General features: G+C 40.0%; 2 protein-coding genes across 2 annotated transcripts; both read right to left on the bottom strand.

Annotated features, from left to right (window-relative positions):
- Positions 1–2234: 2234 nt before the first annotated feature.
- Positions 2235–9182, bottom strand: vgf (VGF nerve growth factor inducible). The gene is made up of 2 exons (XM_034139661.1): positions 8986–9182; positions 2235–6915 (listed from the first exon to the last, which is right to left on the bottom strand). The coding sequence occupies exon 2, from the start codon at positions 6862–6864 to the stop codon at positions 4735–4737; it is 2130 nt and encodes a 709-aa protein (XP_033995552.1). The 5' UTR covers positions 6865–6915; positions 8986–9182; the 3' UTR covers positions 2235–4734.
- Positions 9183–12906: 3724 nt separating this feature from the next.
- Positions 12907–23716, bottom strand: ap1s1 (adaptor related protein complex 1 subunit sigma 1). The gene is made up of 5 exons (XM_034139666.1): positions 23383–23716; positions 20978–21156; positions 17764–17872; positions 17486–17623; positions 12907–16970 (listed from the first exon to the last, which is right to left on the bottom strand). The coding sequence occupies exons 2-5, from the start codon at positions 21154–21156 to the stop codon at positions 16923–16925; spliced, it is 474 nt and encodes a 157-aa protein (XP_033995557.1). The 5' UTR covers positions 23383–23716; the 3' UTR covers positions 12907–16922.
- Positions 23717–25180: the final 1464 nt, after the last annotated feature.

Genomic DNA, 25180 nt, shown 5'->3' on the forward strand with positions numbered 1-25180 from the left:
CACAATTCAAACGGGTTTGAAAGATAATCTTTCTCGGCCCATTGACTTCAATACATCATTTTTCCGAAATAAGGTCCCATGGGTCGGAAGTAGATGGGCGGGACTTCGCCTCTCTTTTGGCTAACCAATGTTGGAGCTGGCTCTCTGATTGGCCATATTCTCAACATTTCTCCAAATTAGACAGCCGAACCTGCGGCAGCTAGGAGGCTCCAGTCTCTTTGGAGGCGCGGGTACGAAGATTTAATTAGTTCCACCGTTCATGGGTTCGAATCCCGTCGGCGGCGTGTCCATGTAATTGGAAAACATGAAAAGTTTCCCATGTGAGCCCAGATAGCTAAAAATACATAATTCAAGTAGATATTGTTTTTAAAAAGACACACATTTTCCCCTTTTCTCTATTATCCCCCCTTCTTCCCCTTCTTTGACAGTCAGCGCATTAGACCGCTCGGCCATGCTACCATTGATTTCAATGAATTGCATCATGACGTCATAAAGAGTGTTTACGTCTGAGAATATTTAAGTTATACAAAAAATCTATGCTACATGTATTGGTGTGGATACACTGAATGTCTGAGAGCTATTAAAGGTTTCCACAACAGTATGTCCAATGTGTGTGTATGTGTGTGTGTGTGTGTGTGTGTGTGTGTGTGTGTGTGTGTGTGTGTGTGTGTGTGTTTTAATGAGCGTGCTGCTTCATTGAATATGTTTGATCATCTTACTGTTTTATGTACATGCATGCATACATATGTCTTATGTGTGCACTGTGTTTGTGTGTGTGTGTGTGTGTGTGTGTGTGTGTGTCCGTGTGTGTGTGTGTGTCCGTGTGTGTGTGTGTGTGTGTGTGTGTGTGTGTCCGTGTGTGTGTGTGTGTGTGTGTGTGTGTGTGTGTGTGTGTCCGTGTGTGTGTGTGTGCTCTGCAGTGGCTGCATGATGATGTTGGTGGATGAGTCACACAGTCTTCACCACGTGACATCATGAATCACTGCACCTCTCCATTGGCAGAGCTGCAACCATCAACCACTCCACTCCTCCCTTATCTCATCCCTCACCCCCCCCCCCCCCCCCCCCACTGCCTCTGCCCAGCCCTGTGTTACTTTTTTCCTCACCCCGTCATCTGGCACCCTCTCTGTCTTCTCTGTTTCTCCACCTTCTCTTCATTGTTTTACCAGCAGCCTTTCCTTTGCATTGCACAGCAGCCTAAATATGCCTCAGCAAAAATACTGATCACTTAATACACGTTTGCATTGTACACCATTTCTGTGTGTGCATCTCTGCCACTCACACAAACCACCTAAGTGAATGCATCCATTCATGGTGTCTGTGCTGAGATTGAATTACTGGAGCTCCATTGACAGCCCGTGGAAGTCCTTGACTTTCAATAGTTGTTGTGTTTCTCAAACCTTGACAGCCATGCATTTGTGGTGGTCTGCGTGGGTGTACGCACATCCCTGCAGCCCACAATTACCATCTCCTGTGATGGCTGCTCCAACATCTAATCACCCTGCTGAACACGGCCCCCACCCCTGAGCAGCATGACGTATCAAAGCAAGCCTAATCCTGTCTTCTGCTCCCTCCCACCTTTAATTACTGTCTGTGCTATAATCGGCCCCCAAGGACTACACAGGGGATTATCATTCTTAACCCTAGATGTGATTTATTTATCATGAAGATGGTGTACTTTCCTGAAAGCACCGGAGCATCATTGTTTTTGTCTTGAATATAGTGTTTATTAAAGGAGTAACTAACTCACCTTGCTTCCAAAATAATAGCTACATGTTTTTTATCTGTGCTGATCACAGTTTGGACCAATGACTTTCCTGTTCATCTTTACAGCTGTTTCCTTTGCAAAGAAATCTACAGAATGCATGCTTAGACATTTGAATGGCCGTCACATTATATCAACAAGTGATGTCGCATTCAAGTCCTCTCAACTGCAGCATCTTGTTGGTCCCTGGTACTCTGGGCAGTAAACTCTCACACCATCATCAGTTTTCATGGGGACCATTTTTCTGTAAAAAGTAGTTCCAGACAACTCTGCTCCGCTGTTGCATTTTTAAAAGGTCATTTTTTAAAGCTCTGAGCACTTTCGTTCTGAGCAGGCAGAATGATCAGAGAAACCTTGACATATAAAAGCAGAAATATGGAGAGATATACATTTACATTTTACTTCCACTTCAAAATCCATCCATCAATCAATCCACCCATCCAATGATTGTCCACAATGAAGCATTTTGTATTAAAAATAGTTCACTTTATTGTTTCTTTACGTGTAGCAAAAGTAGTCATTGACATGCGCATATTTACATCCAGCAAACGCATGTTTATCACGATGGTTACAACAAGGTACATCTAGAAAGATCACGGACAACACTCGCCGCACACAGGACTCATTTTGAGGTACACTGACGTCATTGTTTCTGTCATCTTTGATTTTTTTATACTTTTTTCATTGATGCTTGTACGTCTTCAAAGAAGCAATTTTTAGATGCAAGTATACATAAACGTGCAGACACTGTACCCTCGCCTCTGGTCTGTCGCTTCATTGTTCACTCCTCTGTCTGTAACTCCTCTCTCATAACAAAACTACAAATTGTTAGAAATGATAAAAAGGCTTTGTTTTTACTTCCATCTCTTCAACTCTTCTTTGACTAATGGCCTCGTGTTGACATTTCTTTCAGTGTGAGATTGTCGATGCCGTTAATCTGTTTTGGATGGCAACGATGATGTTGAGATGTGCTCATCCCTTAGCAACAGATGGCCTCAAAGGTCAACAATACGGACAAACCAAAGAGCAACATCCGCTATTGTTCCCAGTGACGCATTTGAAAAACCGATAAACCGGGAGAAAAGGACGTGTTTATTGATTACTGATTATCAGTAAGTCAAGAAAGGAAATGTCAGCAGTCCAATCTCCTTTTTCTGCACGTTAAAAACCTTTTTTGACAACGCTGTCCAATCCAAGAACAATTCCTTTATCATGCTTTAAAAATGATCAATAAACTCCAATTCTATCATCCCACCAGTTTCCATTACAAAAGTGATTACATCCTTGATCTCATTGACAATATCAAATGGTACAAAAGAGGGAAAGAAAGCATAATGTTAAGAATGTCACAGTGACATGTAAGGCAGCAAATATCAGCCCAAGAACTTCCTACTTCAAAATGTATAAAATGTATGATTGATGGTTGTGCAACATGTGGACAACAAGACCAATACAATACTCTTTGAGTTGATAATGGTCAATACAAATGTTGATTGGTAAGATGACACTAAATGGTCTCATTTAGCTGAATGAAACTTTGGGGTCCTATATCAAAGCCATAGATGGTTTCTTTAAAGGATAAGGTTACGGATTGTCTATATCACAAATGTAAACTGAGTGCTACAAACATACAAACAGGGTAGGGGAGTAAGAAAATATGGAACACATTTGGTGATATAGATGAATAAAGGAATAACACCAGCCTTACCCTTTCAAATGCATGTGTTAAGTAAAAAGAGCAGTATGCCTTCACCACTGCATTCTCCTCTGAAGGCATCACAAAATGCCATATAGACTTTGGCCAGGCTTTGGCACCATAGCAACAAGGTAATTGAAGTTATGCAAAAGTATGAGTCATCCAAGCCATTATAGTGATGGTAGGGTGGCTTCTGCAGCCCTTTGTATGAAATATTCTTTTTGGTGCGGTATATTTCATTATAAAGAGCTCTGTGTGAGTATACATATAGAGAAGGTGCGTTTCTGCAGAAATGCTTTGCTGCAATTTTATACAAATAACACAAAATGACACATTTGCATTAAATGTATTCATTTTAAAAACAATGAGATAGTGAATGGCTCCGGCAAGAGGCCATTTCAAGGTTATGATGATGTAATGTCATCTCTAAGAGACAATAGGTGCACCAGTTGATACAGACACGCTGTGTATCCAGGTTGGGGCGACTTCGGTCCAATTAAGGGAAATGAGGATATAGTGAGTGTTTTGTTGGAGGACACGAGCAGCCAATGGCTAGGCCACCACTTGTTGGTCCACAAGGTCAACAGATATTGACGTCTCAGATTACGGATTTCTTTTATCATGTACTCAGAGACATACAATATTGGCGTTGGAACTTCATAATGCTCTGAATGTGTCTGATTAACACATGGCTGGAATGTTTGGGGTCCACATAGTTTTGGACATTTAGTGTAGGGGAAATATTCTGTATAGATGACTCATTTTTAAAAGTTCCCTGCCTGAGAAAAATACACAAAATTCTCTGTTTGGTTGCCATCAAACATTTCCCAGCATCCACCACTGCCTCTGATGTTCCCGACTCTTTGACTGTGAACAATATGTTTTTTTAAAGGTACAGGTAACAACATATTTAAGCGTCCTCCTTTGTTGGCATTGTAAAATGTCCATATGGAGAATGTTGTCATGCCGGGAGTTTGGATGAAGTGTTTTAGCATGATACAAATCTTTGCTGAGTCATGCTTCCCAACGGGACGTTCATCCCGTCCCCCTCTTCCCAGAGGAGTGTAGATGTCTTTCTTTCTTTTCATTTTCCTACAAAAGGTACATTTTATTCAGACTACCTCTGGAAAAAGTCCTCCTGAATGTCCTGTCCAAATAGCAACCATTTAAAAAAGGAGAAAGAGACATACGTAAAACAAAACCAGCAAATCAAAATCCTAGATACTTTCCCTCTCTCCTCTTTGAACCGATTCCCGCTCTTTTCCCAACCCTCTCAGTCTAGCATTGGTCTCCTCATGAGAATCTGCTCTATGTATTTCTCCAGATCGTCACGGTTACTGCTGTCTGGCTTCTTTGCAGCCATATACAAATCTTCATTTCTCGCCGCTGCAGGTGCCGCCGGTGAGTAATAGAACTTCTGTTGGGGAGGGATCACGGGCATTCTGGGAGGGGAACGTGGCTTGGGGTAGTTCTGAAAGCGATAGCTGCTGTAGTAGGGCCTCTGCTGGGGGCCTGCGGGGGGGGTCCTCAGCCGAGGCTGGACCCAGCTGTGGTACCGGCGTCTGGGAGGGAAAGAGTAGGTGTCGTCCACGGAGTTACTCAGGTAGTTGTTGAGGTTGAGGGCAGGTTTGGTGAGGTAGTAACGGGGTTTGGGTCTGGGGGGAGGAGGGTAATAGACGGGGTTGTACTCTGGGTACTGCTTCCTCTGGTAGTAGGACGGGTATTTGTAGGGGTACGAAGGGTAGCCAGTCCAAACCGGCTTGGGCGATTGGAGCCAAAGATCCTGTTTGTACGACTTCTGAGGTTTGGGCCAGCGGTTGGGATTGGCTAACGGAGGCTTTGCAGGTTTGCTCCAGAAATCTTGCGATGTGGTCTGCGTGTTCTCCTGTAACCAGTTCTTCAGGCGATTGACAGATGGAGAGGGTTGCTTAGAAACCGGGAATTGATCGGTTGGAATCTGTGGTGCTGAAAAGGCGTTGTTCGATGAGTACGACGAAGACAGCGGAGTTGGGGGTCGTTGCCATCGAGACGGCGTCTCCGGCGACACGTCTTTCTTCTTCTTCTTCTCCACGTCACTGATGATGTCCACCACGTCGTCAGCGGGGAGGTGGAGTTTGTTGGAGATCTCGATCAGCTTGTCGATAGTCTGGGGATCGATATCGTCTTCCTCCGTCACTTCCTGCTCCTCGTCGGACCTCTTGTCCTCGGCGGCGTTGGACAGAGACGAGCGGTACTTCTTGTTCCCGTGGTTCTGTTTGACCATGTAGCGCAGCAGCATGTCCGAGGCGATGTCCGCCAACTTCTCCTCCTCCATCTTGGCTTTCTGAGCCTCGGCCGCCTGCCTTCTCATCTCCTCCTGCTCCGCCTTAGCCTGGACCTCCTCCTCCTCAGGACTCAGAACCTCCTCCTCCTCCTCGTCCTCCTCCTCCGGCTCATCTCCTTCCATCGCCTCCTGGTCAGACGGAGCATTAGACTGTGCAGCATTACTGCCAGCGTTATTGTCCTCAAAGTCGTCCATGAAGTTGCCTGCCTTGAATGTTGGGAAGTTCATGGCTTTCTGTGTCTCTTCCTGCCATTTCAGTTTCTTCTTGGACATGGCGAGGTCGTTGCCTTTGTGGCTCGGCATGACGTCGTTGTAGCTGCTGTAACCTCGGCTCTCTCTCTGGGCTTGCTCTGATTCTCCTTCCCTCTTGGTGGCCGCGTTCAGACGTGGGAATTGCTTCATCATGGTCTCCAGGTTCCTCAGCTCCTCGGGGCTGATCTGCTCGTCCTCGTTGCTCTCTTGGTCCGGGTTCTGTGGGAGAGACCCCTGACTGTTGTGCCCTGTTCCATCTGGACTGGCGGGCTTCTCAGTTTGGACCGGGACTGTCTGACTGGTGGTGCGACTCGTCACCTTTTCTGTCATCCTTTCCTCTTCCTCCTGAGCTCTCTTCCTCTCCTCTTCTTCCTGTTTGCCCCGCTCCTTCCCCTGTGCGGCCATCAGAAGTTCTAACTCCTTCCTTCCGTCTCTGTCTCTGTCTGTCCCCTCCATCATTCTCACTTCTCTGCTCGCTTCGTCCTCATTATTAACTCCACCCGTCTCAGCGTTTGTCTCTTCTCTCATCCCATCGCGCTCCCCTCCCTCCCTTCTTCTCCCCACTTGTGAGCGATTTAGTGCCTCCAGTAAAACCGCCGCTAGTGTTTTGGGATCCACATCTTTAAAGAGCTCGTCTTCTTCTTCCTCTGCCTCTTCTTTCTGTACCCACCGCCTCTCCTCTTCCCTTCCAGGAGGAGGGTCTCCATGTGGGTTAACGACGTCTCCGGGGATGTTGATGGGGCTGGGGGTGGACAGCCGGGGGAGGGAAGCCCCTGTCAGGAGGACAAGGAGGGTAAGGGCACTTGAGGCTGTGTGGTACCCGATCATGGTCAGTCAGAACGGGGTCCACTGTGAGCAGCAAGGGGGGCTCAGAACTGCCTGGAGGAGAAACAACATTTCTGTCATCAGTTTCAATGTCTGACTTTTTACCCTGCAGCAAATCACAATGATGAGTAGAGATGAAGAGTGTGTTAGAGGTGCTTTCCTAATATGTGCCCCTTAAGACGATATATGGAAACCTACAATATAAATGATTCTTCATTTCCCAGATTTATTTCAATTTTTCTCAAACTTGAATAAAAAATCGATCATATCATATATAAGTACTCAGATCCTTTACTTAAGTAAAAGTACAAATATTATGGTCTTAAAATACTCCACTACAATGTTAGAGGGCTAATTTCAAAATGTTACTTAGTATTAGCAAAGAAATGTACTTAAAGTACACAAAGTAAAAGTTGATTGGATCTTTTTTTAATATATTATCCTGTTTTTATACATATAAGATCCTTTTAGTATTCTAGTTTGGCAATGTGGACCAAATGTAGATACTTGAAATACTGCGTATATTAGTAACTGTATACTTACTACACTATAGGCTACCATATCAGCATGTGTTTTAAATACAGTAATTGTGAGTGTTAAATAAATGTAGTGAAGTAGAAGTATGAAGTAGCATTCAATAAAAATACTCAAGTACAATTACAGTATATGACAAAATAGTACAATACTTGAGAAAATGTAATTAGTTACTTTCCACCACTGCATGTCATATTTCACGCATTAAAAAACTGAACACTATTGGATTCAGCCGATAGGGACTGATCAGCCGTATGTAATGGAGGGGGGGAGGGAGGGAGGAGAAAACATACGGGGAGGGGGAGGGGGAGGGGGGAGGGGGAGGGCTACAGGTGACGTATGTTACCATTCCTTCTTTTCAATTGGCAACACCTCGACTTTAGGATAAGTGCACAAACAGGTCTAACATATCCCTGTTTGGCTCCAGGTCGCTTACATCGCCATAATAACCTGTTGTTATTCATGCATGGCACCAAGCCACTGTTTGCTGCAGTTACTTCAGGGATGCTGCAGAAATATGGGCTGCATTTTAAAAACGATTTAACATGAAAATGTCAAAAACAAGTTTAATTTCGATGTTTTTTTCAGTGAAACAACAAACATTTGAAGGGCCAATGAGATGATTGGGTGGCGCATGTTCTGCAGTGGAGGTGGCTGTGATGCGTGATGTGCAAACACGCAGCAGATGATCTTATCTCATCCTCCATGAAACAGATCATCTCTGCATCTGCCCTGTTTTCTTCACTACAGAAGGTATAGAGATCTGGTTTAGCAGGTCACACAACAAATATTTATAATCTGCTTCTGAGGCAATCATCAAGAAAAATCTGCCAGCATATAAAGCCACCTCCAGACTTCTGTCAACAGCAGTGCCAACCCCCCCCCCCCCACAGCCCACACACCAACAGTAACCTCCAGACCCCCAACAGCACGGACGTCAGAGGTGCAGACATTTTAGACACGACATAGGAATGTCACAGTGTCTGTGTTATCATTTTTAATGTATTCATGTTCACTTTCACGACCTTAAAGCACATGAACCGTTCGTTTTTCTACTGGGTTATTTTTGGCAAGGCGAGTAGCGTTTAATGGCTGGAGATGACGATAATTGTGATGATGATGATGGTGATGGTGATGATGATGATGATGATGGGGAGGAGGAAGAACATGATGAAGATAACAGCCACCTCTGCTGACCACAAATAAAGAAATATGCCCAGGGTGTAATTCATCTGATGCGAAGTAGAATACAAGTCTATAAACAATTAACTTTAAAATAGTTTTTTTTTTTATGTATCAATTATCTATTTTTTATAATTATATAATATAACAATGTATTTTGACAAATATTTCTAAAGGTGATTCATCATCATTTTGATCATTATAACCAGATACTTTTTTAATAACAATTTTTATAATTTTCAAAAAAAATGAAGGGTTGCGCTAAAAAAAAGGGGGAAAAAAGCAGACGTTTCGGAGTTGTTTAACATTTTCATAAATAATCTCATTATAAATAATAACACATCCAAAGCAACATATTTCCCTGTTCAGAAGCAAAAGTAAAGTAATGCAAAATAAGTTTGTACTCACTGGCAGTCAGAGGGATCGGCGCGGGGATTCCAGCTTCCCTGCTGGTCACGTCACACTCCTGGAAGTCCCGCTGTCATGCACTGAACCCGCTGTTCTGCACTTTCAGTGGTTGTTTTTTTTGCGCTAAAGTGGCTAAATGTGTTCACTATTGTCGCGGATGCTTGGTCACCTCCTCTCCCGGGGTTCCGCTGCTCGGGTCGTCTGGTTTCAGCACCACGGACAGCGGCTGCTCGGCTCTTATAGCTCGGTCCTCCCGGCCCACGTGTTTCATGCGTCAAGCGATCCCCATTGACGTCACTCGACTGTGTTTCATTCATAAGATTGCACTGCTGTCTCCCCCCCCCCTCCTCCTCCTCTCCTCCCCTCTCTGATCGAACCAATTAGCTGCAGTGCTCGCGCTGCTGAATGAACAGAAGCTGCTGAATGAATCCGCAATTTACCAGCCTTTCTGAGGACACAGCATGTGGAGTTGTTTTTCTCAACAATAAGCAAAGATACAGAACAATTATACACAATTACACACAGATCTTACATGTGGACAAGGAAGGGCTGGCAGCTGAGGATGATCCGCCCCATATGTGTTTTGTGTAACTATTGGTATATATGTACACATGTTGTATGAATGTACTGCAGGTAGAGAGTTCTGTAAACAAGTGATTGACATACTGTAGAGATGATTGGAGTTCACATGTCTCCCAAACATTCTATTGCTGAAGGATGATTCCTCTTTCCATGTATTAAACCATCACAAAAGGGTGCTCTTCGCTGGTTTCCTCAGCCAAAATGATTCTCATAACACAATGAAACCCCCACATGCTATATTTATCAAACAATGGATATCTTCCTTCCATGATCTCAGAGCTGTGATTTGCTTTTGTTAAAAATGCTTAAAAAAGTATAGATTATGAATTGTTATGCTAAATTGTGTGTAACAGATGAACTCAGACGATTGCTAACAAGCATTATGAATGTTTTCCTTTCTGATTTTGTATTATCGTTGACATCATGTTGTATACGTGTGTCCCTCTGTAAGGGCAAATAGAAACAAATGCAAAGTTGATCACAAAAACAATAAGCAAAGATGGGAAACATATTTGTTATAAATTACAAACGAATAATGTATTGTCTTGCAAAGAGATGTATTACACATGTCTTATACAGTATGGAGCACCTGTGTTACAACTTGCTAATGAAAGCACATATATAACAATGCACAGTGCACTGAAACAGTATTTCCCTTGTGACTGTCTACTATAAATATGACTAGCATTAATTAATCAAATTATGTTGTAAAATATATAAAAGTAATTACAAAATTGAGTTTCCTTCTTAAGCCATCATCAACTAAAAGTTCTGAAGACAAAAAAAATATTACCTTAAATATTTCCATGTAATTGACTTCTTCATTTGATACGAAGATCAAGTGATAGGATGGAAACCTTTACCTAACATGTAGGACCACTTTGTAGTGAAATTGTTTCCCAAGATGTACAGACAGATATACCTTTTTCCTATTTCTTTCTGCATATCCTTATCTATCATTTTCCTTCACCCTTTAATCATGATTTCCATATTTCACCATATTGCACCTATAATGAAAGATAGAAGAAGCATGTGCAGTCCATAACAACATATGGTAAACATGAAGAGAGCAGCTGCAGCCCCCCCTGCTGGTCAGCACTCTGAATCAGGGACCAATCACAGTGAGTCACCTCAGTGCAGGAGACACTGCTGCATGTTGGTGTTAGTGTTGGAACCCACTCATTACACCGCCTCAGTGTCAGGGAACAAAGAAGATGGTGGAAACAAAAAGTATTACTTTTGCTTAGGGTTGCAAAATTCCGGCAATTTTCAAAGATGGAAACTTTCCACGGGAATTAACGGGAATTTATGGGAATAAACTGGGAATTTTCAAAATTGAAGGTTGGCTCTTCTTAGAGAACTTAAATATAGTTGGGGAAAGTATATTTTAGCATAATCTTGACTAAAACAAACAGATGCCATTCAAGTACACTTGAATATCCATGCCATAGCACACTGCTTACTGCATGGCTATTGAGACCACACAAAGGTTCGCAACAGGCTCACTAATGTGAGAGTGGAAAAAGTGGTGGGCATTCGGGCAAACCTAAGGCTCTCTGAGCCTGACACAGCCATCCTCAACAAGGCTGGACAGTGACACTGAAGAGGAAGAGGAAGAGTTGGATGTTGATGAGGCCCAGGAAGAGCCCGTTGACTGAAAGGGTAAAAAATGCAGAGGATTGCTTGAAGGAAGATTTGCATGTTTAATGGGACTTTTTGGAGGGAGAAGGGCTCTTTTCATTTAACATTTTGAATGGGACTTTGTGGGGATTTTTGGATGGGGGGTGCATTTTTGTTCATTTTTTAATGAGTGGGGTTGGGGGGGGATGAGTAACATTTAACTCAACATTCCTGTTTTTGTTCTTCAATGAAACAAATAATTGTTCAATAAAATAATTAAAACTTGTTCTGTTCTACTTAAAAAAAAATTTTTTTTTAAAAATCTGTTGAAATGTTATGTTTTTTGTTTAATTTTGTATCGAATATTTCCAAAATTCCCCAGCTTAACTTTCCATGGAAACCTTCCGGAAACTTTCCGGAAATGTACCGGAAACTTTCCGCCCCTTTGCAACCCTACTTTTGCTACATTCCCAGAAAATATATGGAAAGTTACAACTACATCTAGACTGCAGGAAACAATAGTTACAAACAGTTTTTGGAAAGTACATGTACTCAAGTACTGAGTATATTATGTGCCAGTAGCTTCTTCACTTAATCTCAGAGGCACATATTGTATTTTGAATGAGTTCAATTGTTCTTATCTGATTTCTTTCACAGAAGGGCTTCTTCATATTTAATTCATAATCTTATTCATTTATCTTTTATTCCTAAAAACATGGAGAAATAGATTTTTTTAAATGGCTGTTTTGGACAGTATGTTCTCCTTTATGGGGTAATAAATGGAGACAAATAAACTTGTAAAAAAAACTAGAATGTAAAAAAAAAAAGTAAACCTGCCTTTGCCGAATGTACAGGTTTCTGTTATTGAAATGTATGACAAATGCCACATGTTTAATAATGTAAGCCTAATTAACATAATTAAACAATTACACATTTCTAAAAAACTCTTTAAACAACAATTCTTCTAAGTAATCTACTGGGAGAGTGGAATTGTTTTATCCTTTTTTTAAAAAAAAATCATATTAACCTGGGTGTCTCCCTGTAAGTATGTGTACTGTAAGTATTATATTGCCTCTGTGAAAAAGTAGGCTATTAAAACTAATGTTATTAGATTAACACAAATGTCTAAATATAATTTCACAGTTTTTAAATATACATGTGAGTTTAATCTGTAAATAGGTATTATACTTCATAAAATAACTAAGCTTTACAAAAACTCTATAAGAACTAGAAACTAGAGCGTCAGATAGTGTGATGGAGAACGGAATGTTTGCCACTGAAATGTAGTGGAGTAAAGTATTAGGTAGCATGAAATGGAAATACTAGAAAAGTTAGTCAACATGTGCACTCCCTAGGCTACTTGGTTAGGGAAGGATCAGGATTAAAAGAAGCCAACATTAAAACAAATGTTTTAATGTGTAGTGTTAAAGTCATATACTTTGTTGACACATCCATTCACCTGAACGTCCTCCTTAAAAAGGTTTGAACGCAGGTTATTGTAGACATTTTTACATGATCATTTTATTATTCCTGGAAATAAGTGTAAAAATGTCGACCCTAATGGTGTGATCTGTTCATTGAGGTTATGCAGCAGACATTCGTGGGAATCATTTGGAAAGATCTGTCGTTTTGGAACATGTTAAATATCCTGCAAGAACTCTTTCCTATACTTCTAAATCAACAGACACGTGAGCATGGGTACATAACACCAGGACAACATTTTATTTCGCTTAAAATTGTTTATTTCTTTATAAAATGACATTCACACACTGAGTCCCTTTAGCCTTTGCCTGCGTCACAGATTTGTGCGTTTCTGCTATCCTACAACAGCTCTTTAAGCCACACACTGTCCTCTTCTCCTCCTCCAAGGAACCAGAAAACCTTACAGACATTTCAAAACCTTATTGTCTTTCACATGAATGAACAAGGAAATCACCAAATCGATTGAGCATATGAAAAAGACAAAGATCAAACTGGGTAATTAAGTAGAATTTCACACAATGGAGATGGAAAAACATTATGAAACACACTTTTCAAAATGGAGGGAAAGCAGAGGTCAATGATGAAATCTTAGGAAGAGAAATATGCTCAAACGTACAAAAGAATGTGAGGATGGATAATTAAGTTTCAGAAAAAGGCTTTACAGAACTTTCTAAAAGGCAAAATCACACAGCTATGTCTAATTTTGAAAACTTTGTGAAACAGACTAACAAAGCACTGCCACGTCATGCAGCAATGAGCCAAGTTTGGAGTTGAGGAGGCGCGGTTGAGCATTACTCGTGCATCACCATTACGAGCTGTTATTGCATCATGACTACAAAGATACTCAAGAGAAACCAGAGGCAGGCAGTGTGACGCAGCCGTACAGTGTGGACATTCAGTAGAGCTAGGCTTTAAGATATGATCGGGCAACAAATAGTGCTAACACTAAAAACTTTAGGGCCATAATTCCATTCTTTTATTTAAATGACATTACAAGGCAAGTGTTAAAGGTGGCATTTGATGAGAAACGGTGGTAAGGAAACATGGGAATCAAGTCATCTTGTTTTTCTCCTAAGCCAATTAAAGCAGACTTTTTAGGGATGTGGTCTTAAAGAGACAGGCGCTGAAACGGCGTGTTTTAAGACAGATGGTGAATACAAGTATATTCAGACAAAGAGTATGAAAAAAGTATGTGTCTTTTTCACATTAAAGCATGTAAACATGGTCTAATAGAAACCCAAATACATAATAAACATGATTTTTTTAAATGATATGTCCCCTTTAAAATGAGTCAGATAATTGAATACAAGTCAAATATTCTGCTACTACATACATTTGAGACAATCTCTCTGTCTTGCAGAAGTTTCAGCATGTTTTACCTCCTCCCCGTGTGCCCTTTTGATGCATTTGTTCCACTACATGCCAACAGCAAACAATCAGATCACACAGTGAGCCCTAACTCTTAAAAAACGGACCAACATTCAGAGTTCAGTGGAGGAAAACAAAGGATTAGTCCTTGCTGTGTACAGACAACAGTGCTGCAGCCTGACCTCCACCCTGTCTTAGTTTTCCAGGACAAACACTCGCACAAACGTCATGTGAGGACATTGAGTTGCAGTACACTATTTACTTATTCTTTCTGTACAAATAAACAGATCAGGTTGAACCAGTTCACAAAAGAGCACTAAACTAAGAAAAATGTATTCTCCAATTAGAGGTGGTTTGTCCAGAACTCCTGAGAGGACGTTGTGTAAATGAATCCCTGTATAATGAAAAACATGCATATATTTTGGGGCAATAAAAGGAAGATTTCCCTCTGTAGGATTACATAGTATTGAACTAAAGAAACTAAACGTTAGCAAGCGGCAACCACTGAAATCTGGATTTAATATTTTGATACAGCTTGTGAATTATTTTCCAAAAATATCTAATGATTAATCACACATTTTTCTAAAGATAGCCTATCACCCGGCTCTATTTTATAGGAAATATTTCTTCTGAAACCTTACATCGTCACAGTATAAATAATGTTCAAACTGGTCTACTGAAAGAGGAACCCTACTGCATGGTCACTAAGACTTATTCCAGATATATTCATTTCAAAAAAGCTAAAGTCTGAGTGGAAATGGATATCTTTCAATCTTTCGTGAATCAACTCTTTTGTACAAAGAATCTGATTGCAAAGAAGTGTATACAGCTAACATTCAGTTCCCTGTCCACTTCTTGTTATGAAGTAAACATGTCATGCATAACATAGGATCACACCACTACACTGGCTAAGCAAATAGAAGCAGTGTAACAGTTCATGTGTACACTCTTTGTGTGTTATTGGGGGAGTAGAGCTCCGATTGAGTTGCATGTTTCAGATCAACAGAATATTGTGCCTCGCCAATTCAAATCGAAGTAACAGATTATTTTCCTTAATATTCAAAAGACACTAAATCATTTGTCTGAAACCGAGCCAATCTGCACAAATCCTGTCAAGGCAAATTGATATTAAAAAAACATCGTTCCACTTGATAAAGGATCCAGTGTTTTTCTTTAACTCGGGACCAAAACATAAAACCAGAGCTACGGTGAACTGTTACACCACTAAATAAAGAACTCAAAAAAGGTTTTAGGCACACGATTGTTTAAGAAATACCCTTTGCTTAAATGAAATGAGAAGTTATAGAAAGAGCTTTTATTAGATCCTGCTCTTTTCCCTTACTATGAATCTAGCAGCGGTTACTCATCTTAAATAACATTACCAACTGATCCACGGCCTCAGTAACAACCACATTCACAATGAGAAAACATTGTAACAGCAGTATGACATACTTCTCTAAAATTCGATGTATTCTCATGCCTTGGAACTAGCATTTAGTACCAGCAGAACAATGATTCCAACTCAATGCTGAATCTTTCCTTCTGCTTTCTTTAGTCAAACTAAGTGGGATGTGATTCTCCGCTGCACTTTGTTAAATTGCATAAGACAGACTTGACATTTCCATCTCGTCTGGTGCATCAGTCCACTCAGTACATATGCATGGCTAAGTTATTCTAGGCTGCGATGAAAATCTCAAATGTCTTTGGTTCATTATTAACAACCCACAATGCAGTGTGTCACCCCGGGCCTGTTGTGTTAGGTAAGAATTCTTAACTATGCAAACATGCCTTTTTGAGAAAATTCTAAGGAACTTCTTTAAGTGTAGTTTAAATAACTCTGATCATATTTACAGAGTGGAGTCAGAAAACAAAGTACATTTCTGTTTTCTTACCCACTCTGCACTTACTAATTACTAATAGAAAAAAAAAAGTGGGCTAATTTTCACTGAAGGAATAAACACTGGCGCTGAAAAGGTGGATAAATCCGTAGCTGAAAATAGTCCCCAATCGATGCACTATTCACTCCTGGTATGTAACTGTTAAGTTCTCCTTACCTATATATGTTTATGAATGACTTTATATAAAGACTTTATGATATTTTACTGTACTGTAAAAGATATTTGTTTTTACTTGGTTGCACTAAATAAATTAAGTAAATCTCCTGTTAGAGTGTCTGTTAAAAACTACAGTAGCCAGCATTAATTTATGAAACTATACATCTGTAAGCTTTTCTTAAAATGTTATGCTTTAGTAGGAACCAATGGGTTTTAAGTTGAGTGTCCCAGACAGCATATATACGCCAGAAAGTATTGCGAGATGGACCAACACATTTTTTTGTTTTGTCTTTTCATGAGTAGTTGAAAATACAAAATATATAAAAATACCATCAGAATTATCATTTAAGTGACGCTCACTTATTGTGTTTACCCAAATCCCGCCCTGTACCACATTCAGTACCTGACCGTTTACTTCTTTTTTCATTGGAGCTGCCTCGCTGCGATTTAACGACAGTATCGATTGCAGATTCTTATTCTAACTCTCTGATAAGGTGGACTCAATCTCAGCCCTTTCAAATCTGACCACATAACCCCCCCCTGCTGCCACACACAAGTTAAAATCCCATGTCCTCAAGCCCACGCTCAGATCACACACACAAACACACACACACACACACACACAGAGCTGAAAGGCCTGTCAGTGAACATGTCTTCCGTTCTTAACCGAGTCTCTTCCAGTGAAACACCGCACGTCGGCCCCAGAACCAGAGACCCAAACACCGTCAGTCCAAGCCTGTTCCATCCAAGATTGATCCCCCCCCCCCACCCCCCACTTCTCATCCAGCCCTCGGCCTTAGTATCTGTAGTCTCTCACAACTCCGCTGTGTACTACGCCAAGCCCATCTCCTCCAACACACTCCTGGGTGACTCGTCCTCCTGTGGAGGGAAACAGGCGTTAGAATTGTGGACTCAAGAACTATTTAAAAAAAACAAACAAATATGCACATTAACTGTTCATGGGGCTGCCATTTCTAAAACTAATGAGTCACTACAGCCACAACTTTGTCAAACACTTTGGGAATATGCAACTATGAAACACTTGGAAATGTGGAAAGTAAAATAAGCATTATTAATTAATTTTTTTTTAGAGCCTAAAAACAGCCATGCAGTGAAAGCATAAGGTCTGTTCAGATTCATAATCTTGTTTACATTTTTTCCCTAAATATGATAAATAATGTCACTTTTGTTGTCAGGGCTTCCTTCAGCATAATATGGTGGACGCCTAGCCTGAAATAAAGACAGCCAACGCTAATATCAACAGACTTTCAATGAAATACGACCAAAATTCCAACCAGATTTCATAGATTTGATCGATTTGAGTGATAACCTTGTACAGAAACAGTAACTGAAACCCCAACCCTCCATGGTAGAGGTGGTGGATTGGTAGTTACCTCCTGCAGTAGGTCGGCCTGTTCGATAGCTTTGAGGACGCTCTTCTTCGACGTATCCTGGATCTCTCCTCCCATCAGGAACTCATCTAGAATGAAGTATGCCTTCTCAAAGTTAAAGATGATGTCGAGCTCACACACCTGCACAAACACACACAGGCCATCAATGCTATGCACAGCAGGGAAACACACATTCACATTGTGTTGGGAGGTACAACTTCTGTCACCTTAGCACAGTCAAATCAACGACACAGAGCAGGAGGACAACACATGTGACTCACGCTGCCAAAGTACTTATCCAGAAGCTCTACGAAGCGGTGGATGACTTCCAGTGTGATCAGCTCATTGTCCTGCTCTTCAATTGCACAACAGAAATACAGGCTAGCGTACCTGCAGGAATACACACACACACACAGATGCATAGAAACAGTCAGGCTGGAAGATTCAGGGAAAGAAAACGAGTTGCAACTATTTTTGACCGATTCCAATCATATGAGAGAGTAATCCATTTTGAAATCTTCATTATCATCCATCATCGAAAAATAGAAATAAATGACAATGGTGTGATATTTTTGTAAAAGGATTTGCACAAAATGTGTAAGCTGGGATATCTCTGCAGCACTTCATTCAAAATGGTATAGCAACACATATTTCAATGAACTGTGCAGGCCTTATGGAAACCATGTGAATTCTTCCAGACGTCACACATCCACGGTCGTTAACTCGTGTGTCTGTTTTGCTCTCACACAACAAACAAACAGCAGCTTGGAGCGATCAAATCATTATTCATGATTGTTTTATCCAACCAACAGACCTAATAACATTTCATTGCCTAAAAGTAAGAGCTTATCGTCACATTTGAGGACAAGAAACAATGGAATTTCAGGCATTTTGTGTGAAGAAGTACATTAAGATGTTTGCCTATCTATTTGCGTTGAATGAATACTGGAGTGTTTGTTCAAGCTCTATTCAACTCACATCTAATAAGTAGGCAAACGGCCGATCTGCTCACGCACAGACACACAGCTCCATCTGTAGGGACTTGGGAACTGAAGGGTTGCCGGTTCAAGTCCCGATTGGACCCAAAAGAAATGGGAGGTGGAGATGTGCCAAAAACGGAATTTTCCAACCGATTAATAAAGGTTCATCTTAACTGATGTTTGCATTGACTACGCACTCAACAAAGGAGGCCAGATTGACATATTTCATGTAAGACAATATATCCAAAACACCAGGCTTGCACAGAAAGGGTTAACAGGGGGTTTCTGATACAACAGAACAGAGCTTGTATTGTGAGTGCAGTGTTCCCTCATTTCAACTCCACTGCAGGAAATCCCTGTGTGCTCCTCTCATCTCCCGCCCACGCACACACACAGGCTTCTTCGTTTGTTAGTCCACCTCTGCATTCTGCTCGCACAGTAATGAGCCCTGACACACACTGATGTCACAGAGTGTGTGTGTGTGTGTGTGTGTGCAGAAAGAGCTGTGAGAGAGGAATGCTGGGTCTCACCCTTTCCACCCACCTCAAATCTAATGCTGCTCAGCCCACATAGAAACAGACTTGTATTGGTCTGTGGGAGGAGAGCTAAAGTAAAAAGACGACGCAGTCAAACTTGCTGCTTCCTTTAAGTCACATCAAGACTTTTTACTGATGCAATGGAATCAACTCGTCCCTGATATCAAAGTAAAGAAACTAAAAGATATGCTTGACGTCAAAATGTTGCTGGAAGTACAATGGGGCTCCTCCAAGGCTATTGGTGCATTCACATGCCCCTGGGATAATGATGAAAATAATGAGCTGCAGCCCTAGGAATGAAATGCAAATCAATACGGTATCATCATCATCATCATCATCCAGCATCATCCTCTGCTCCTGCTGTCACTGTAGTGCAACATTTTACTTTAATGCAGTACAAATACATGTACAGTGATTTGTTATACTTGATTACAAGGAACACCGGAATGCAACAATTAACCGGTGCATAATTGTTATTGTCTGTCCTAGCTGATTAGTCGAACCATTTCAAGAATCTGGATTTCTGCTCGCTCCGCCGACGGGTTCAAATACTGATAAACTGTTTATTACCAACTAAATATGTTTTTATTTAAACTATCTTCTTAATGAAACTTGTAATATGAGTTATTATACAATATAACTTTAGATATTCTATATATTTGGTTCTCTTGCTTATAATGAATAAAATCATTGGATATTTAATACAAATTGTTTGTGCATTTCATTGTTTATTCATTTGTATTATCATTATATGCTCAGCCTAAAAGCCAAAGCTAATACAGGTTATGTTAAATTAACAAATGGTGTGCTTTTTTTGAACAATGAACATTAATGAAGTTGGCCAAACATTCAAAGTAAACTCTTTGCTTTTGTCTCGGGTGGAGGGAATACTCAAGTACTGCACTTAAGGATTTTTACTTGATGTGACCATTTTCTTTTGATGCTACTCTATTACACTACATTTTATAAAGATAATTGTTGGGGAAATATTTTCCTAGGACCCCACACCTTTGACCCAGTTTGCCTGCAGCCTTGGCTGCTGTGCTGTCAGTGTTGTGTCTCCCTGTTCCTGCCTGCCGGCGTCAGCTGACAGAGGTGTTATGGTTCTATCTTGTTATGCACAATGTTGATTCTTCTCTCAGAACGAGCTAAATACACGGGTCTGGGGTAGAGATCTTCAGAATTGGTTTGGCAGCAGCTGTGTCAACTCGTGGCACAGCACATGTCTTGTGAATTCTCCGGCCGAAGCTCCAAATAAAGCGTCAGTGTTTGCCATCAAAGCTCCTGCTCTCCTCGTGTCTCTCTGAGTCTCCATTTGCTCCAGAAGTTTCCATCACACTAATGAAGTTATTTTTAACCACTACATTTATCCGACAGCTTTAGTTACAGATTATGATACTATTCAATACAAATTATAACTAAACTAATAAATCAACTTTGATATATTATTATAGATTAATATTTCCAGCATCAGTAAGTAGAGTAATTCAAATGAGCTCCATCTTTACCAGCCGTTATAAACACAATAATGCACAAATAGTCAGAATCTAATTGAAAATGAGATTTTATCTCAATGTTTTTATCTGGTTAAATAAAGGTTAAATAAAAATAAAATAATAATTTCCTAAATGCAATTCTTAAATTACGCACAATAAGTACTTTTACTTCAAGTATGTAAAGTATATTTGAATGCCATTATACATACTTTTATTTCGATTTTAAATGCAGGACATGTATATATGTTACAGTGTCATTACAATGTAGTATTCCTACTTTTACTCAAATTCAAATTACTTCTAATATTACTAATATTTACACTCAGCAAATAATGAGAACAAGAAAGTGAAATTTGAGTAAAAAGAGAACCATATTAAATACAGTAACTCATTAAAGAAATCACTGACATGAGCACTTATGTAAGACTCTCCCAGTTGCCGGGCAGAAACAGGAGGAACCTTTTGACAGTTTTTGATCAGTACCTTTTATAGACAATCTTGAGGTCCCTCCATTCTAGAAAGCTGCACATTTTTGGTTTACGGGCGAGCACCATCTGCATGAGCTCCCTGACCATCTTCTTCTTGTCGCGCTCCGCTGTGGCGGTGTACCACTTCTGCAGCCGCAGCTTCCCCTGCCGGCTGAACAGCAGCATGAAACGCATCTACACACAGAGAGAGAGAGAGGGAGACTTTCAGAACAAGGGAACAGAGGCAGGGACGCATTCAGCAGAGGGGGGTTGATATACAGTATGTTCCATGTGGAAAAAGAATTTCTAACATTTCTGAGAAGAAATTATGAAAACGTTTTTGTTTGGTTTTTTTCATCACATGACAGTGCTAAATACAGAATTCATCATTTTATTATATTTCTCTTTTAATTCTGAACAGATCTGATGGAAGTTTAAAGTCTGCAGTTGCACAGGACTGAGTAGTAGGCTGACATTCAAATGAAGTAAAAGCAGAACATACGCTCACTGTTTTAATGTTAGAGCCCATGTCTGCACTCATTTACCCCTCCACAAGTCTAAAAACAGACACACACTGTTGGCATAGTGGTACATTTAGCGTCTTAAGAGCCAGAAATCATTCTCAGGAGTTAAGGGAGACTAAATTAGAACCTACATTTAGCCAGTTAACAGACTTGCATTGGGATGATAATGCTTCTCTGTGTCTGCTGAATATGTACGAAGGCAACTTACATTACAACTTTATTAACAGGGGATATTGAGACGTTTTACTTGACCAATTATTGGTTCATCTCTCTTATAAAGATGACATTCTGCTCATTTTCAGGTTCATACTTATATTCTGTGTCTCTACTGGGACATGTCTCCATGCTTTAATGTTCAAAAAGCTCTTTATTTCTCTCATACTGCCTGTGCTGCAGCACCTCTTTTCACCCTCTGTCTGAAACCAGAGCCCAGTCTGCTCTGATTGGTTAGCTGGTCGGCTCTGTTGTGATTGGTCAACAGCTTAGAAATGTCCCGTCTTTGAGCAAATCACGAACAATGTGTTGGAGCGCTAGCCAATAGAAGTCTGAGTGTTAGACAGTGATTTCACTTTACTACGGAAAAGAAAAAGGAGTCCAATGGAGGGCAAGGGGGACGTAGGGATTTTAGCCGTTGCAGACCATTTACATGCATACAAACCTATGACACACTTCAGAAAAGGGAAGACCCAATAAAGCCTCTTAAATAAACAGATTTCTACATAGAGTTTGGTGTGATATTTTCTCCACAAAGAAAAAAAAATACAGTATACACCCATATGAACGGATCCTAGCCTACTGTCAGGTGCATTTATTCACAGGCAAATAGTCTATGCAACAATGAATATCAACACATACTGCTACAGTGCATCTAGGATTATTACACCTTCAATAAAACTCAACGACTCACACGATCATAGAGCATAGATCTACCGCACCAACTACTATTTATCTTTAAATTACATGCAAACCTCTTTAGGGTCTATATGACAAAAGAGACAATGTGGGAGGTGTGGTTCCTGTTTGTTTTATAGGTGCAGGATGCTTGGATGGAATATATCTAAATATAGTCTTAAGAGCTATTCCAACATGGACTATGTGTTTTAGTGCAAAGGAGACTCTGGTGTTTATACTGCATATTATTTACAACTTGACGGTTCAACCCTTGTGGCAATAATGACAAACTGCTAAGTCTGGTCCAACACTGTTTGAATATTTAACAACAATGACTGAATTATGCATTTAAAGATTACTGCTTTCAACAATGCCGGTCTTATAGTGTCTTTTTTTAACAGCAAGAAAACAGAACCCAGAGCTTATATTTTGTAAAACATTGATATTGTACACAGTGATATATCTTTGCTGTAAAGAAAAACATGTATAGCCGAGCTAAATGACATATACAGCTTAACATAGTCAAACAATAATCATAATATATCTTGTTATTAGGTACCAACATCTGAGTGTATTTGCCAGCAACAGTTGTCACTAAACCAAAAGCATTAGTGGCCAATTACATATACTAGTTGGGACACATATTTTTGGAAATGTAGTGTACTAATACATTTAACAGTTATTTAATAGTTGATATGACAATTTACTTAACAAATAAATAGCTACAATGCATTGTCATCTACTGTCATATCCATTGCTGTGTATGTAACTGGTTAGAAGAAGGCAGTTGTTTGACAGTCGTCTAACTGTCACCTCCATGACACCGACTAACACCTGGGCCTAAAGTCGTTACCTGCGACAAGGAAACTCGCCAATTATACAGATAGAAAACATATTCAAGGCTCATTCAACATTACTCAATGTCAATATGATACAGCTAACATTTCAAGGGTCATGCGTTGAATAAAGCGCCACAGTGTGTTAGAAATACAAGATTATTTCCCACCTTATGCTGATATACGGCCTGTTAGCTCGCAGGCTATCCTGACAGAAGCCAGGTGAAGGTAGCGCAGGTGGACACTTCCTGTAATCATACACCTTGCTAGCTTTAGCTTAGCACGTAGCTCCTGCCCCTTTTTAAGCGGAAGAGAAGCAGTCACTTACCATTTCTCTTACTTTTTAAACTACCGTGACGGAACACACGAATACTATTTCTACACTGCCTGGTCCGCGTGAACAAATACACCGCAGCTAACGTTGACAGTACATGTCAGTGTGAGATACTACGAGGTAAATTGAGCTGTACCCATTCACCGCTACACTGAACAGTTCCGCCTCTACTGAGCATGCGCGGGAAATTACTTTTTTCGCCCTGAATCTTGCCTCTCAGGTAACACCCATCTCGTCATGTCTAACAAATATGTACATAATGCAGTGGTGGAATGTATGTAACTAAGTACCATTTCTCAAGTACTGTACTTAAGTAAAATGTTAAGGTACTTTTACTCTACCTGAGTATTTTCATATAATGGTACTTTATACTTCCACTCAACTACATTTGAGAAGCCAATGAATATAGTATACTTTTTACTCCACTACATTTCTTTGACAGCTTTTAGTTTATTTTTACTTTTTAGATTTAGATACATAAATACCATTAATGCATACTCATAATCCAGTAATTTAATGTCTATTATGAAATGAGCCACATTTGGTACTTAGGTATATTTTGATGCCACTACTTTTGTGCTTTTACCCGAGTAAGATTTTCAATGGAGGACTTTTACTTGTAACTTGAGTATTTTTACAATTTAGTAATGCCACTTTTACTTAAGTAGAACATCTGTGTACTTCTTCCACCTCTGTACATATATATTTTTACAATTGTATCCACTTTGAATAGTCATATTCTTCTTTATTTGTTATTGTTTTACTTTAAAACAAAAAGTCCTGCAAACCACAGAAGATCACATATCTAAATATAATTACCTTGAATTTCCTAATACGTATATAAATTGTAATTAAAGCATTACATAATAGCCAGGCACATTTTTATCTTGCACTTTATATGTCGTAGCTGCTACATTGTACTGCCATGTGGTAAATGCTTGTATGCTGCTCATGCTCTTCCTGGATATCATGTATTTATTTTTGCTATGTATATAAATGTCATTTTCTTATATGTTGTATGTGACGGGACTACGGATGGAAATTAGCTCAAAGCTAAAATCCAGCTCATTTACACTTGTAAGCATTATTTAGTTTTAAAGTGTTCATCAATGTGCACTGTCCCGATTCAAATAAACGATTAAAAATGTGTTAAGCATGGATAGATCTACATTACATCTTGTTTTTTAAAGGGGACGCATTGTGCTTATTTAAAGCTTCATACTTGTGTAGGACATGTTTACATTCTTTAATATAAAGAAAGCAAACATTATAATTCATATACTTTCTGAATATAGCTGTATTCGCCTCCATCTGAATAGCACCATTTTAGTGTCAAACTTTTTAAACACCCTTCGAAAAGCCCAGTCTTTGATTTGATTAAATCAGTTCTATTATAATGGACATGCATGTGATATGGGAAGAAGAGCCAATTCGGAATGGCATGACCCATTTTTTGAGCCCACACAAAGCTGATAGGGTTGATTTATCTTACAGTGTGTGGGTTGGAAGGCTCTCCAGATACCAAATAGATGTGCAAAAGCACTGGAAAAGTATGTTTTTCATGACCCATTTCAAATAGGGTAGTCATTACTTACAGTAGGCTGTTTAAACACCAGAGGTCAGTGTTTACCTTC

The sequence above is a fragment of the Trematomus bernacchii genome, unplaced genomic scaffold (assembly GCF_902827165.1).
Source record: "Trematomus bernacchii unplaced genomic scaffold, fTreBer1.1, whole genome shotgun sequence".
NCBI classification, from domain to species: domain Eukaryota; kingdom Metazoa; phylum Chordata; class Actinopteri; order Perciformes; family Nototheniidae; genus Trematomus; species Trematomus bernacchii.

Coding starts and splice junctions, on each gene's coding strand:
- vgf (XM_034139661.1), bottom strand. CDS start 6,864: ATGATCGGGTACCACACAGCCTCAAGTGCCCTTACCCTCCTTGTCCTC.
- ap1s1 (XM_034139666.1), bottom strand. CDS start 21,156: ATGCGTTTCATGCTGCTGTTCAGCCGGCAGGGGAAGCTGCGGCTGCAG. Junction 17,624..17,763: donor TGGATAAGTACTTTGGCAGC/GTGAGTCACATG, acceptor GTGTTTGTGCAG/GTGTGTGAGCTCGACATCAT. Junction 16,971..17,485: donor AGGCCGACCTACTGCAGGAG/GTAACTACCAAT, acceptor TTCCCTCCACAG/GAGGACGAGTCACCCAGGAG.